General features: G+C 40.4%; 1 protein-coding gene across 1 annotated transcript in view; it reads left to right on the forward strand.

The window, feature by feature from the left end:
• Positions 1-12,088, forward strand: part of gabrg2 (gamma-aminobutyric acid type A receptor subunit gamma2) — a 114,104-nt gene extending 102,016 nt beyond the window's left edge. Inside the window, exon 10 of the mRNA XM_020529132.2 lies at positions 11,813-12,088. Coding sequence (XP_020384721.1) covers positions 11,813-12,088 — 276 coding nt within the window. The remainder of the gene's footprint in view (positions 1-11,812) is intronic.
• Positions 12,089-13,350: the final 1,262 nt, after the last annotated feature.

Genomic DNA, 13,350 nt, shown 5'->3' on the forward strand with positions numbered 1-13,350 from the left:
ATGCAGTGGAAAGAATATACATTTCAATGTTGGGAATGTTTTATTTGTAAATATTATAAATAGTGAATTTATGATGAAGTCTTAGGGTTGCTTTTTTTTGTCTATTGCACTTCTACTGTTAATGTTTTCACCTGTCCAAATTCCAATGTGAATGAACAGACAGTTCATTATGTTGCTACACACAGCCTGTGGAAGGGTCATAACATATGTTCCAAATCTTCAAAGCCTTTTCAGTGCTCATCATATTTGTTCTTCTAGTGAACAGCTTACATTAAAGTGCCTATTTCCTTTAAATTTACCAATATCTTTTATGACTTTTGATGAAAATACCCATTTCTCCTCTAGTGTGTTCTAAACTGGATGTAGGTAAGAAATTTATAAAATGCTCTGAGCACAACAAATCTGACATAAAAACCAGTCAGACAAAATGGCACTTTTTGTGACCCTGTTCAATATGTTACTAATATAGCAGACCAATATTTCCATCATAATTTCATTTCACGTTAAATAGCAAAATTGAAAAAGTAATCACTATATTCTTTAAGGAACAAAACTCTTTGTTTTAGGCATTACAATCCTAAAATTAAAATATGTGCGGAACTAATTCATTTCAAAATTGTTGAAGTCCATTAGCTAATTTATAAAGAATCTATATAAATAGTTATGAATTAGATTCAAGTTTGAGGCAAATATTCAAGAGATAAATAATACCGTAGGGTTTCAGATGTACTATGTAAGGTCCTGGCTCAGTCCCATTCTAATCATTTGATAATGCCCTGGATTTTGATTAAATTCCAGTTCATAATCTAGATTTCATTGCTTTCAGAAGTTAGGGAGAATTGCTATTAATCATTTTCTTCCATCATTTGGAAAATCCTGTCAATATTGTTTAACTCAATCAGTATAATAACAATTGAATGATTGTCCACCATGATATAATTGTGAATATTCTATCAGAAAGTATGCTTAGTTATATTTGATCCCATTTATTAAGAATTTTTCTTTAAATTGAATTAATATAAACCAATAACACTTTTAAGATTTTTCTACAACTTTACGTACTTCTGTAGGCTGATTGACTTTTATTTGTTCTTAATCTCTAATGTTCAAAGATACTTACTTTTCTCTTCTGCTCTGAATCATTTAATCAAATCATTCACTTCATAGAAACAAGAAGCCCACTGCCTTAATATCTTAATTGTGACATGGTACCAAATTTTAGACTTTGAAAAATGTAACACATTAATAAATCTCCACGAAGCCCAGCTTCTGGAGTCAATCAAAAGAGCAACTGCTATTTCCTTACAGTATAATGAGGTAGATTTTTTGTCTTCTCTGCCTGGGTGATAATCTCCTGGAATAGGTCATTCATTTTGATATACCCACCTCCCCCAAAACCCTGTCATTTTCTGGCCATTTAAAGCAAAAAGAAAATCTGTGGAATAGATTTTTAATCTTTCTGCAATGAGCATTACCAATGAAAAGTCCATTATAGAAACCAAATGATATAGAAGTATGAAGTCCACGCTCCATGCTACATGAAAATTAACAGTCTTTATTAGCATATCTATTTATAAGTCATGAGAAAAAAAAGACATTCTACAGACTCAGGCTCCAGGTCCGTTTTTATCCAACATGACTATATCTTTACTGCAAGAATATATATTAATTATGCTTGAAAGGGGCAAAGGTATGGTAAGCTCACCCAAGTTCCTTTACAGTACCACATTTCCCCGCTTACATGAATATTACCTGCAGTCCCCCCATTCCCCCTCTTTGGGTTGAGACAATAATTTTCACCAGTATTCTCAGCTCTCTGGAGGATCTACAGAATGCATGGGCTCGCTTGTCATTGTTTGGGAGGGCAAACACATGGATAGAGTAGGACAGCCAGCTCTCTGTAGACAAGAACTTTTCTGAAACTGCATCAGAAAATAGAAGTGCTTTTGCACTATGGTCTGCAGCCTGGATAACCAGTTCATTTAATTCCCAGTGTGATTCTAAGCTTTTTTTTTCCCCAGTTATCCATATAATGAAGGTGATTTCCATTCCTAACAAGGGTTGTCTTCTCAACGATAGTCTTCTGCAAAGTTTAAAAAGGATTTTGGTTGTCTTTTTCAAGATTTTGTCTCTTATATATAAATGTCATCATTCATTGACCATAGCACAATATATTCCTCAAATAATATTGTTCAGTTATCTTTAAGCTTAATGTTTTCATACCAATTGCATGAGAACACTGGCTACTTCTGTAAATAATTTTCAGAAATCTGCCTACAGCCTTTTGTTTTCAGTCTTAAAGGCTTCTTGGAGTTATGCAACTGCTAACAACTGGGTGTTAGGTCAGTAGCTTCCTTAAAAGCTAATTAAACCATTTCAAGCCTTAGTTACTTTTAATGGTTCAAGCTCCTTTTGATCATGTGTTTTAAAGCTGTTCCAGGGAAATCTTCAGCTCTAGAAGCTTTGAAGGTCAAAATAGGTTTGACTCAATTTGGAGTTAAGGACCTCCTCTTTCCCTGATAGCCCTTTGTTAACTGCATATAATTGTTGATGATCCTGTAAATATGTCAAATTTGTGTCGATGCTCCGAGTATGTTTGTAAAGATGCTGTATATAAGGTTGGCGACGGCTACCTCAGGAGGGGCATCCTGTACGCTCGCTGAAGCTTCAATGTTCTTCACATTGGAGCTGTGAAACCCCTTTGTTCCATCATTGAAGATCTTATTCTTAATCCATAAACCAAGACTATGCAGTTGCAGTGGACATTTTTGATTGTAGAAATCAAAAAGAACTGCGGAAGCTGTAAATCAGGAACAAAAACAAAGTTGCTGGAAAAGCTCAGCAGGTCTGGCAGCATCTGTGGAGGAGAAAACAGAGTTAATGTTTCGGGTCCGGTGACCCTTCCTTAGAACTGATGGTGGCTGGGAAAACATCAGTTTATATGCAGAAAATAGGGAGGTGGGTGGGGTAGGGAGTAAACGATAGGATAGAGCCCAAAGAGAGAGAAAGACAGTTGGACAGACAGAGGAGTTGCTAACGATCAGGCTGGGAGGGTGAATAGTTGTTAATGGGGACTGTTAGTGACTAACAGCAGGGGGTGTGTAGTGGCAGGCTATGTGGTAACAAGGCCTGGTGTGTGGGGTGGGGGGCTGGGACATGGGAGAGTTTAGGCCCTAAAATTATTGAACTCAATATTGAGTCCGGAGGGCTGTAGGGTCCCCAAGTGGAAAATGAGGTGTTGTTCCTCCAGCTTGCGCTGGGCTTCACTGGAACACTGTAGTAGGCCGGAGACAGAGATGTTGGCCAGGGAGCAAGGTGGTGCATTGAAGTGGCAGGCAACAGGTAGTTCAGGGTCTTTTTTGCGAGCAGAACGTAAATGTTCTGCGAAGCAGTCGCCAAGTCTACGCTTCATTTCCCCAATGTAGAGGAGACCACATTGTGAGCAGCAAACGCAGTAGACCAGATTCTTGGAAGTGCAGGTGAAGTGTTGCTTCACCTGGAAGGTATGTTTGGGCCCTTGGATTCTGATGAGGGAGGAGGTAAATGCGCAGGTGTTGCACCTTCGCTGGTTACAGGGGAAGGTGCAGTAGGGCTGTGGGGAGGTGTTGGGGGCGAAGGAAGTATGGACCAGGGTGTCCTGGAGGGAACGGTCCCTGCGGAAGGCGGACAAGGGAGGGGAGGGGGATATGTGTCTGGTGGTGGCATCTTGCTGGAGGTGGCGGAAATGGCGTCTGATGATCTTCTGGATGTGGATGCTGGTGGGATGGTAGGTGAGGATAAGGGGAACCCTATCGCTGTTGCAGGAGGGAAGAGAAGAGGTGAGGGCAGAAGTGCGGGAGATGGATCGGACCCAATTGAAGGCCCTGTTGACAACGGAGCTGGGGAATCCTTGGTTGAGGAAGAATGTGGACATTTCGGAGGATCCCTTGTCAAAGTTGGCCTCATCTGAACATACGCGACGGAGACGGAGGAGCTGAAAGAATGGGATGGAGTTCTTTACAGGAAGTGGGGTGTGAGGATGTATAGTCCAGGTAGCTGTGGGAGTCAGTGGGTTTGTAATGGATATTAGTGGCATTTTGATTGTAGAATGTTTGAAGTGTCACTTGCTTCTATTGGTGATTGCTCTCGTATAAGGCTTTGTCCCTGCATCCCTTTAGTGTTCTGACCTGTAACACAGGGAGAAATTTCTATTTAAATTTACGTTGGTTGTTGCCGCATCTTTATCTCCCCTTTCTTCAAGAAAACAAAGCAATGATTCTGCTCAAAAGAGGCAGCAGAGACTTTGAAACAGTGCCACCCAGATGCAAGAGAACAGGATTCAGCCTCCACTAAATGACAGTCTGAGTGTCTGTTATTATCGCTTGAAAAGGCAAACATAGGTCCAGAAATACTGCTAGTGGCTCGCCTCTTTTATTCTTGGCAACTTCTTCTCCTCCCCATTATTTCAAGCATCTCTTTTGATAAGCAGAAGTTCTGCATTACCAATTGGCAATCTTCGGGCCAGATGTCTGCAGTGGAGAGAAATTCCTGGTATGCTGAACCATCTTCAGCAACTCTGGCATTTGATACACATGCAGTTCCATCTAAAGTAAGGAACTATAGTGGTTAGGAATAACATTCAGGCTCACATTATTGCAAACTGTAGCATGCATCTGCTTGTTTACTCTTATTTTAACATCTCTGGCATTACAAAGTTGAGTGGAGAAGTTAAATGTTTTCCTTAACCACGGCCAAGAATCAATATATCTGCCCTTGTACCAGTTTAAGATTAATTTTGTTATTTACCATTAATTATGTTTACCAGAATATATTCTGCAGATCTATGAAATTAATGAACTTGAAATCTTGCAGTAATCCTGCCATATCCCCGAGGAAGAGTTCATCTTACCCTTCTGTATTCTGTGCTGTGATAGGCAGGCTCGCAGGCTACAGTAGTCTGGATTTAACTGTGCTGTTGCTGCAGCTGCGGTAACCTAGGGTCACTCTAAATGCACTATGTAATCCTCTGTAACACTGGCGAGGTTCAGTTTTTTTGTTGTTCATTTGTAGGATGTGGGTGTCGCTGGCTAGGCCAGCATTTCTTCCCCATCCCTAGTTTCCCTTGAGAAGGTGGTGGTGAGCTGCCTTCTTGAACCGCTGCAGTCCACCAGCTATAGGTTGACCATTAGGGAGGGAATTCCAGGATCTTGACCCAGTGACAGTAAAGGAACGGCGATATATTTCCAAGTCAGGATGGTGCATGGCTTGGAGGGGAACTTGGGGGTGGCGGTGTTTCCATATATCTGCTGCCCTTGTCCTTCTGGATGGAAGTGGCTTTGGGTTTGGAAAGTGCTGTCTGAGGATCATTGGTGAATTTCTGCAGTGCATCATGTAGATAGTACACGCTGCAGTAACTGAGCATCGATGGTGGAGGGAGTGGATGCCTGTGGATGTAGTGTCAATCAAGCGGGCTGCTTTGTCCTGGATGGTGTCAAGTTTCTTGAGTGTTTTGGGGCTTCACTCATCCAGACAAGTGGGGAGTATTCCATCACACTCCTGACTGGTGCTTTGTAGATGGTGGACAGGCTTTGGGGAGTCAGGGGACGAGTTACTCGCCGCAGTATTCCTAGCTTCTAACCTGCTCTTGTAGCCACTGTGTTTATGTGGTGAGTCCAGTTGAGTTTCTGGTCAACAATAATCCCCAAGGTGTTAATAGTGGAGCATTTAGTGATGGTAACACCATTGAATGTCAAGGGGTGGTGGTCGGATTGTCTCTATTTGTGATGGTCATAGTCTGGCATTTGTGTGGCACGAATGTTACTTGTCACTTGTCAGCCCAAGCCGGGATATTGTCCAGATCTTGTTGCATTTGAACATGAACTGCTTCAGGATCTGAGGAGTTGTGAATGGTGTTGAACATTGTGCAAGCATTGGCGAACATCCTCACTTCTGACCCTATGATAGAGGGAAGGTCATTGGTGAAGCAGCTGAAGGTGGTTGGGCCGAGGACACTACCCTGAGGAACTCCTGCAGAGATGCCATGGAGCGGAGATGATTGATCTCCAACAACCACAACTATCATCCTATGTGTTAGGTATGACTCCAACTACCGGAGAGTTTGCTCCCTGATACCCATTGATTCCAGTTTTGTTAGGGCTCCTTGATGTCACACTCGGTCGAATGCAGCCTTGATGTCAAGTGCTGTCACTCTCACCTCACCTCTGGAATTCAGTTCTTTTGTCTATGTTTGATTGAAGGCTGTAATGAGATCAGGAGCTGAGTGGCCCTGGCGGAACCCAAACTGGGCGTCACTGAGCAGGTGCTACCTGACAGTGCTGTTGATGATGCCTTCCATCACTTTACTGATGATTGAGAGTAGACTGATGGGGCGGTAATTGGTCAGGTTGGATTTGTCCTGTTTTTTGTGTACAGGACATACTTGGGCAATTTTCCACATTGCCAGGTAGATACCAGTTCTGTAACTGGTAGCCTTTGCAGTATCCAGGTGTCACCAACCGTTTCTTGATATTACATTGAGTGAATGGAATTGACTGAAGATTGGTATCTCTAATGCTGGGGACCATTGGATGAGGCTGAGGTGGATCATCCATTCAGCACTTCTGGTTGCAGGTTGCGGCAAATGCTTCAGCCTTTTCTTTTGCACTGATGCGCTGGGCTCTTCCATCATTGAGGATTGGGATATTTGTGGAGCCTCCTCCTCCAGAGTGTTGTTTAATTGTCCACCACAATTCACAACTGGATGTGGCAGGACTGCAGAGCTTAGATCTGATCCATTGGTTGTGGGGGCTTAGCTTTGTCTATGACTTGCTGCTTTTGCTGTTTGGTGTGCAAGTAGTCCTGTTTGGTGGCTTCACCAGGTTGATACTTCATCTTCAGGTAAACTACCACTGCAGATGGGATCAAATTGCTAGGCTGACCTCATGGTTTACCCATAACAGCTACTATTGCTGGAGTTCACTTCAGTCTTTTCTCACATCTTGGCTCTAGTTTTATAATTCTGGTCACTGTAAGCCATCAAGTAGAAATGTGAATTTCATAATCTTACAGTGAGCTCTAACAGGCTATATTAACAGAACTGTTTTTACAAGTCATAGCAAGAGAGGACCTGAGGTCTTATTGAAACTCCAGATCCATGTTGTCTGCCACCACTATGACACACCTCCTTTTGCACATACTCAGTAGCTCATCTTGGAGAAAAGATACAATTAACTCTTTACTCTAAAGACGGTTTTCATTTCTACAAAAGCACATCTGATTTCTGTAACTGGAAACTAACCATCAGCGCTATTTTTAAGGCTGTTTTTTTTTCCAGCCAGTGTGTTTTATCTTAAACTCTAACTTTTTTTCAAAGCAAGACATCAATATGCAGTTTAAGTTAAATATTGTATTCTGATTAGAAAGATTAGAGGATAAACAATAACAATATTAAGTGTTTGGAAATTTAGAGTGGAATGTTTTGGATTTAATTCCTGACAGGATGGGAACCCGATTTACGAATGCAAGGGCTTATCAGTGTCATTTGAAATCAGCTACAGCATTTGTAATCAAGCCCGCAGACAAAGGGGGTGCTGTTGTTGTCTGGCAGACTGACCTCTATATTGTGGAGACTGAGCACCAGCTCTCTTATCTCCCCGAGACCAAGACCCCACCAAGCTTGAGGCCATTGAGTCCACAACTGTCACCAACCTCGTCTCATCTAGGGATCTCCCTTGGACAACCTTCCAGCTGATAGTCCACTAAACCCTTATAGCCTGCTTCTGCTGTCTTCTCAAAATGCACAAAGAGGACTGCCTGGGGAGATCCATTGTTTCTGCCTGTTCCTCTGTGGAACTTTATTTCTTCCTACCTCAACTCAATTTTTTTTTCCCTCCTTGTCCAGTCCCTCCCCGCTTCTGCAATTCATTGCTTTTAAAATTTCCAATTTGCAGGCACCAGCCATCTTTTCTTCCCCATGGACATGCAATCCCTTTATGCATCCATCCTCCATCAGGGTGAGTTCAGGGCTCTCTGCTTTTTCCTGGCTTTGTCTTTACTTCAACAGAGAGGAATTCTAGTCTGCAACAAAACTACAAACAAAAAGCCTTTTAAAATTGCTACTCATCACATCTTGGAAAAACATTAATAAGTGAATCGTACTTGATATAACAACATTATACCAAAGGTCCTCACAGCTAAAGATAGTGTTTTTAATCCGGGGTAATTTAATAAAGGAGATGCTCTCTTGCTTCCTAAACTCAAAAAAAATTATGTATGGAAATTTATGTGCAAATATCACTCAAAAATAATTTAGAATAATTAAATGCTAATTATCCTCATTTATGCATTAAAGATTGGGCACTTATTTTAGTGAATGGACTTCCTCAAGGAGACGATGAGTGTCCTAAAAATTAAAAAAAAGAACTTCTGTTCTCTATTGAATCTTTCTCCAGTCTGTCCCTCAGAGTGAATTTGCTTTTTCCAGCTGATTTGCTAGATTTCATCACAAATGTCAATCAGATCAGATAAATCTACAACTTCCAAAACATCTTGAATTCTTATTCTTGTATAATCTTGTATATCCTGTCTGCATGAAGTTTGCACATTCTCCCCGTGTCAGCATGGGTTTCCTCCGGGTGCTCCAGTTTCGTCACAGTCTAAAGATGTGCAGATTAAGTGGATTGGCCATGCTAAATTGCCCATAGTGCCTAGTGACGTACAGGCTAGGTTGGGGGGTCTGGATGGGATTCTCTTAGAGGGTTGGTGTGGACCTGATGGGCCAAATGGCCTCCTTCTGCCCTATAGGGATTCTATGATTCTATAGTAGGATTTTTAAAAAAATCTAAGTTGATTTTTATGTTACTAATTGTACTGCATTGTAATTTTAGATCAAGCTATTCTTGCATCCTTCGGCTTTTCTTATTATTAATAATGCCTGAAATCAGTAATCTTTTCTATAATTAAAAACTTTCCTAAAAAGACATCTATTACACAGGAAAGTAGGAGGGGTATTTTTATAAATACATGCTGTGAGCTACTATAATGAATTGTGTAAAATTTCAGTTTTACCGCAGAATTGATTGAAACCCATTTGGGAAGATTCCAAGGCTGTCTTTTATTTCAAACATAATTGCATACTATTTAATTTTCCCAATAAAGCTTATTCAGGGTGCTTCATACCCAACAGGAAGCTGTATTTGCAAGTACATTATGTTGGAAATTTAAGGCTATACTATGTGCAATTAATCACACTAGGCATGCAGGGAAACCAGGTACCAATATGAAACTTAAAACTTTTCCCTGTTGAATGTCAAGAAAGTGCAGATGATGAAAAACTCCTTGTCCTTTGCAAAGAGGACATTTATAACCTGTTTAATGCAGCTTAGAACTGCAGCCTGAGAGATGGGAATGGTGTCCCCTGTGGCAGAGTTAAAGGATCCAGTAATACAACACAGATGACTATGGTGACTTGAGGAGCAATGGTATGACATCATGTCAGTCTTGTTGGCAGGTCCAAGATTGAAGCAACCATAGTTAGGATGTGGTTAAATGGTACCTTTAGTCCTAATCAATCATGTCATCCGGCTACAACTTCCTTACTTAAGTTAGACCCCTTCTTCTCTAGGACAGGCAGCCTAACCCTGTTTAAGATCGTGGGAGACAGAAATATGTGAAGAATGTAGCGAAGATGCAGTTTGTTTCTTTTTTCCTACGCGTCTTCAACAGGCCTTACTGGCCAAACGTAAAAGATTGATTAATTTTTAAGTATTATGATAAAGATCTCAAATTTCAGCAGAAGTCAGCATTACTGCATTAACTTATTGTTAAAAGCAATTCTGTACAATGTCATTTATTATTTCATCTTAAAATTCAGGCAAATTGTTGGCTAATGGACAAAAGTGCCCAAAAATACAAAACAAAAAATCACCCACAATGTATGATTCAAGACATAGTAGTTACCAACCTCTCATAAGAACATAAGAACTAGGAGCAGGAGTAGGCCATCTGGCCCCTCGAGCCTGCCCCACCATTTAATAAGATCATGGCTGATCTTTTTGAGACTCAGCTCCACTTACCCGCCCACTCACCATAACCCTTAATTCCTTTACTGTTTAAAAATTTATCTAGCCTTGCCTTAAAAACTTTCAGAGAGGTAGCTTCAACCACTTCACTGGGCAGGGAATTCCACAGATTCACAACCCTTTGGGTGAAGAAGTTCCTCCTGACCTCAGTCCTACATCTGCTTCCCTTTATTTTGAGGTGATGCCCTCTAGTCCTAGTTTCACCTGCTAGCAGAAACAATCTCCCTGCCTCCACCTTATCTATTCCCTTCATAATCTTATACGTTTCTGTAAGATCTCCCCTCATTCTTCTGAATTCCAATGAGTATAATCCCAGTCTACTCAGTCTCTCCTCATAATCCAACCGTCTCAACTCTGGAATCAACTGAGTGAATCTCCTCTGCACCCCCTCCAGTGCGAGTATATCTCTTCTCAAGTAAGGAGACCAAAAGTGCACACAGTACTCCAGGTGTGGCCTCACCAGGACCCTATACAGCTGCAGCATAGCCTCCCTGTTTTTAAACTCCATCCCTCGAGCAATGGCAGACAAAATTCCATTTGCCTTTTTAATTACCTGCTGCACCTGCAATCCTACTTTTAGTGATTCATGCACAAGGACACCCAAGTCCCTCTGCACAGCAGCGTGCTGCAATTTTTTACCATTTAAAACATAGTTCATTTTGCTGTTATTCCTACCAAAATGGATGACCTCACACTTATCAACATTGTACTCTATCTGCCAGACCTTTGCCCACTCACTTAGGCTACCTATATCCCTCTGCAGACTTTCAGTGTCTTCTGCACACTTTGCTCTACCACTCACCTTAGTGTCATCTACAAATTTTGACACACCACACTTAGTCCCCAACTCCAAATATCTATGTAACCTCTCAAACCTCTCAAACTGAATTTTAAAAATAGTATAACTTTGATAGGTGAAGCTCATGAATGAATGCTTAGCATGATTACACTACATGCCTGTGTGCTGTTTTCCAATGGTGTTCTATAACGAACAATAATTATTTCAAACTAAAATTCAAACCTATCTATAACGAACAATAATTATTTCAAACTAAAATTCAAACCTCCCTATAACGAACGATAATTTTTTCAAACTAAAATTCAAACCTACCTATAACGAACAATAATTATTTCGAACTAGAATTCAAACGTTCAACGAATGATAATTATTTCAAAATAAAATTCAAACTTACCAGTGTGAGATGGAGCTGACTACAGATACCTGACCAGCCAGCTTGAGGAAAGGAGGACTGTTGGATGGTGGGTGTTTGCGGCACTATTTGGAAGCTGTGTGCACAAGTTAACATTTACTGTTTAGTAACTGGGTATTTTCAAGTGATACTAATTAACTTGAATTTAGCCCAGGGGATATGTTGCTGACAGGACAGAATTGGTCACTGACAGTACAGCATTCCCTCAGTAACATATTCTGAAAGAGTAGACATGCTGTGTGATGCCAAAAAGTTAAATTTTGTTTCTAATGGGTGTGTGCACACAGCTTAGACTTTTTAAAACAAAATCTGAATGAAGTATTACCTTTGAAGTGTCAGGCCAAGGCACATTCGAGATGCAATTCAGGAAACTTAATCCCGTGTCGAACCACAATCACTCTCAAATCTTGCTCGATATTGGAAATCTTATCAGCAAGGACATTCTCCATCTTAAAAGAGCAGAGAACTGGACAAATTTTCTTTATAATATGCTTTATTCCCCTCAATAACCAAATTAATTTATTTTGCTTGTAATAATTATAGGCGCCTACTGTGGATATCCGCCCTGGATCATCCGCTGTCCAAATGAACAATGCCTCACACCTGCAAGAGAGGGATGAAGAATATGGATACGAGTGTCTGGATGGCAAAGACTGCACCAGTTTCTTTTGCTGTTTTGACGAGTGTCGCACAGGAGCATGGAGGCAGGGGAGATTACACATCCGTATCACCAAAGTTGACTCGTATGCTCGTATCTTCTTCCCTACAGCTTTTGGTTTGTTTAACCTGGTCTACTGGGTAGGCTACCTTTATCTGTAAATAGTATGATAGGCATTTTCTTCTGTTGATCATTAAAAGTCACATGTAAAAATGGTTAATCGGAAAATTGTAATTTTTAAAGCATGTCTTACACAGATTGGTAATGGAAAATTTGGTGCATGTTTTAATTTCTGGGCCAAAATTGCTATGAATTTTTAAAACTTTTGTTTTCTGTAGTTTTTGGAGAATTGTATTTTAAATGAATTGTTGTAGCAAGCCAAACTCAATGGCTAATCTGTTTTCTTGGCACAAAATGTGGCCAAAATAAAAAGCACTTTCAAAGTTAGATTTGCACTGGATTCAGGCTAATATACACTTACGGCTTTGGAACATTGCTCAGCACTGTGTTTTCCTGATTTGGAGGGCAAAGAAATGAAGAAGTCCTGAACAAACTCATCTATCCATAGTTTTCCATTGTATCATGTAATCTGTGTTATAATTTGAGCAGCTGCAATTATTAAACATTAATACTTCTGGAAAAATGTCAAATTTTAAAAAGAGAATCAAGGACTTAACAAGGAGAGAAGTAAATAAGGAAAGTAAACACAGATTTTTTTGTGTTAAATCTTCAGATTCTGGATGTATGTTTCCAATGCTTTTTCATCCCTCTCTTGTTTATGTCTTTTGCTACCACAAAGACTGTTCCCATTAGAGGAAATTTAGTAATTTCAGCTGATTGAAGAATTTTAACCCTAATGAAGAGAACCATTAATAAGAGATTATTTTCATAGAGATATGATAACTTTGTTTCACATACAATTCCACATTTTTTGTTTTGTAGTTGTCTTTCCCTTTATTCACATCATTGCCCGGCAAAGAGAATACGATATCATGGTCCTAGGTCACTGCCAGTTCTGCATGTAACCATGTCTAGGAGACAGGTTGGGTTAAAGAACCTTAGGATGGTGGCCTTGAACTAGCCTTTTGTGTTGTTAACCATAAGGAGATGCATGGTCTACATTTAGTATTTTCCCTCTTCCTCCCAGATTCATCTTCTGAAATTGAAATATTTCTTAAGTGGACAAATGCAACTACAAGTTGAGATTTTTATGAGTGTTAGCAAAAATTACAAATAGCTATGACAGCACAGGAGTTGTACGTACTAGTATTGTTACCTTAGTGCCATTGAAAGGATCACAGATGTACTTCCTGCTTTGAAATCTGACCTCAAGGTTTCCAGAGATAGTAGGAACTGCAGATGCTGGAGAATCTGAGATAACAAGGTGTAGAGCTGGATGAACACAGCAGGCCAAGCAGCATCA

Source organism: Rhincodon typus, chromosome 12 (genome assembly GCF_021869965.1).
Source record: "Rhincodon typus isolate 14 chromosome 12, sRhiTyp1.1, whole genome shotgun sequence".
In the NCBI taxonomy this organism is placed as follows: domain Eukaryota; kingdom Metazoa; phylum Chordata; class Chondrichthyes; order Orectolobiformes; family Rhincodontidae; genus Rhincodon; species Rhincodon typus.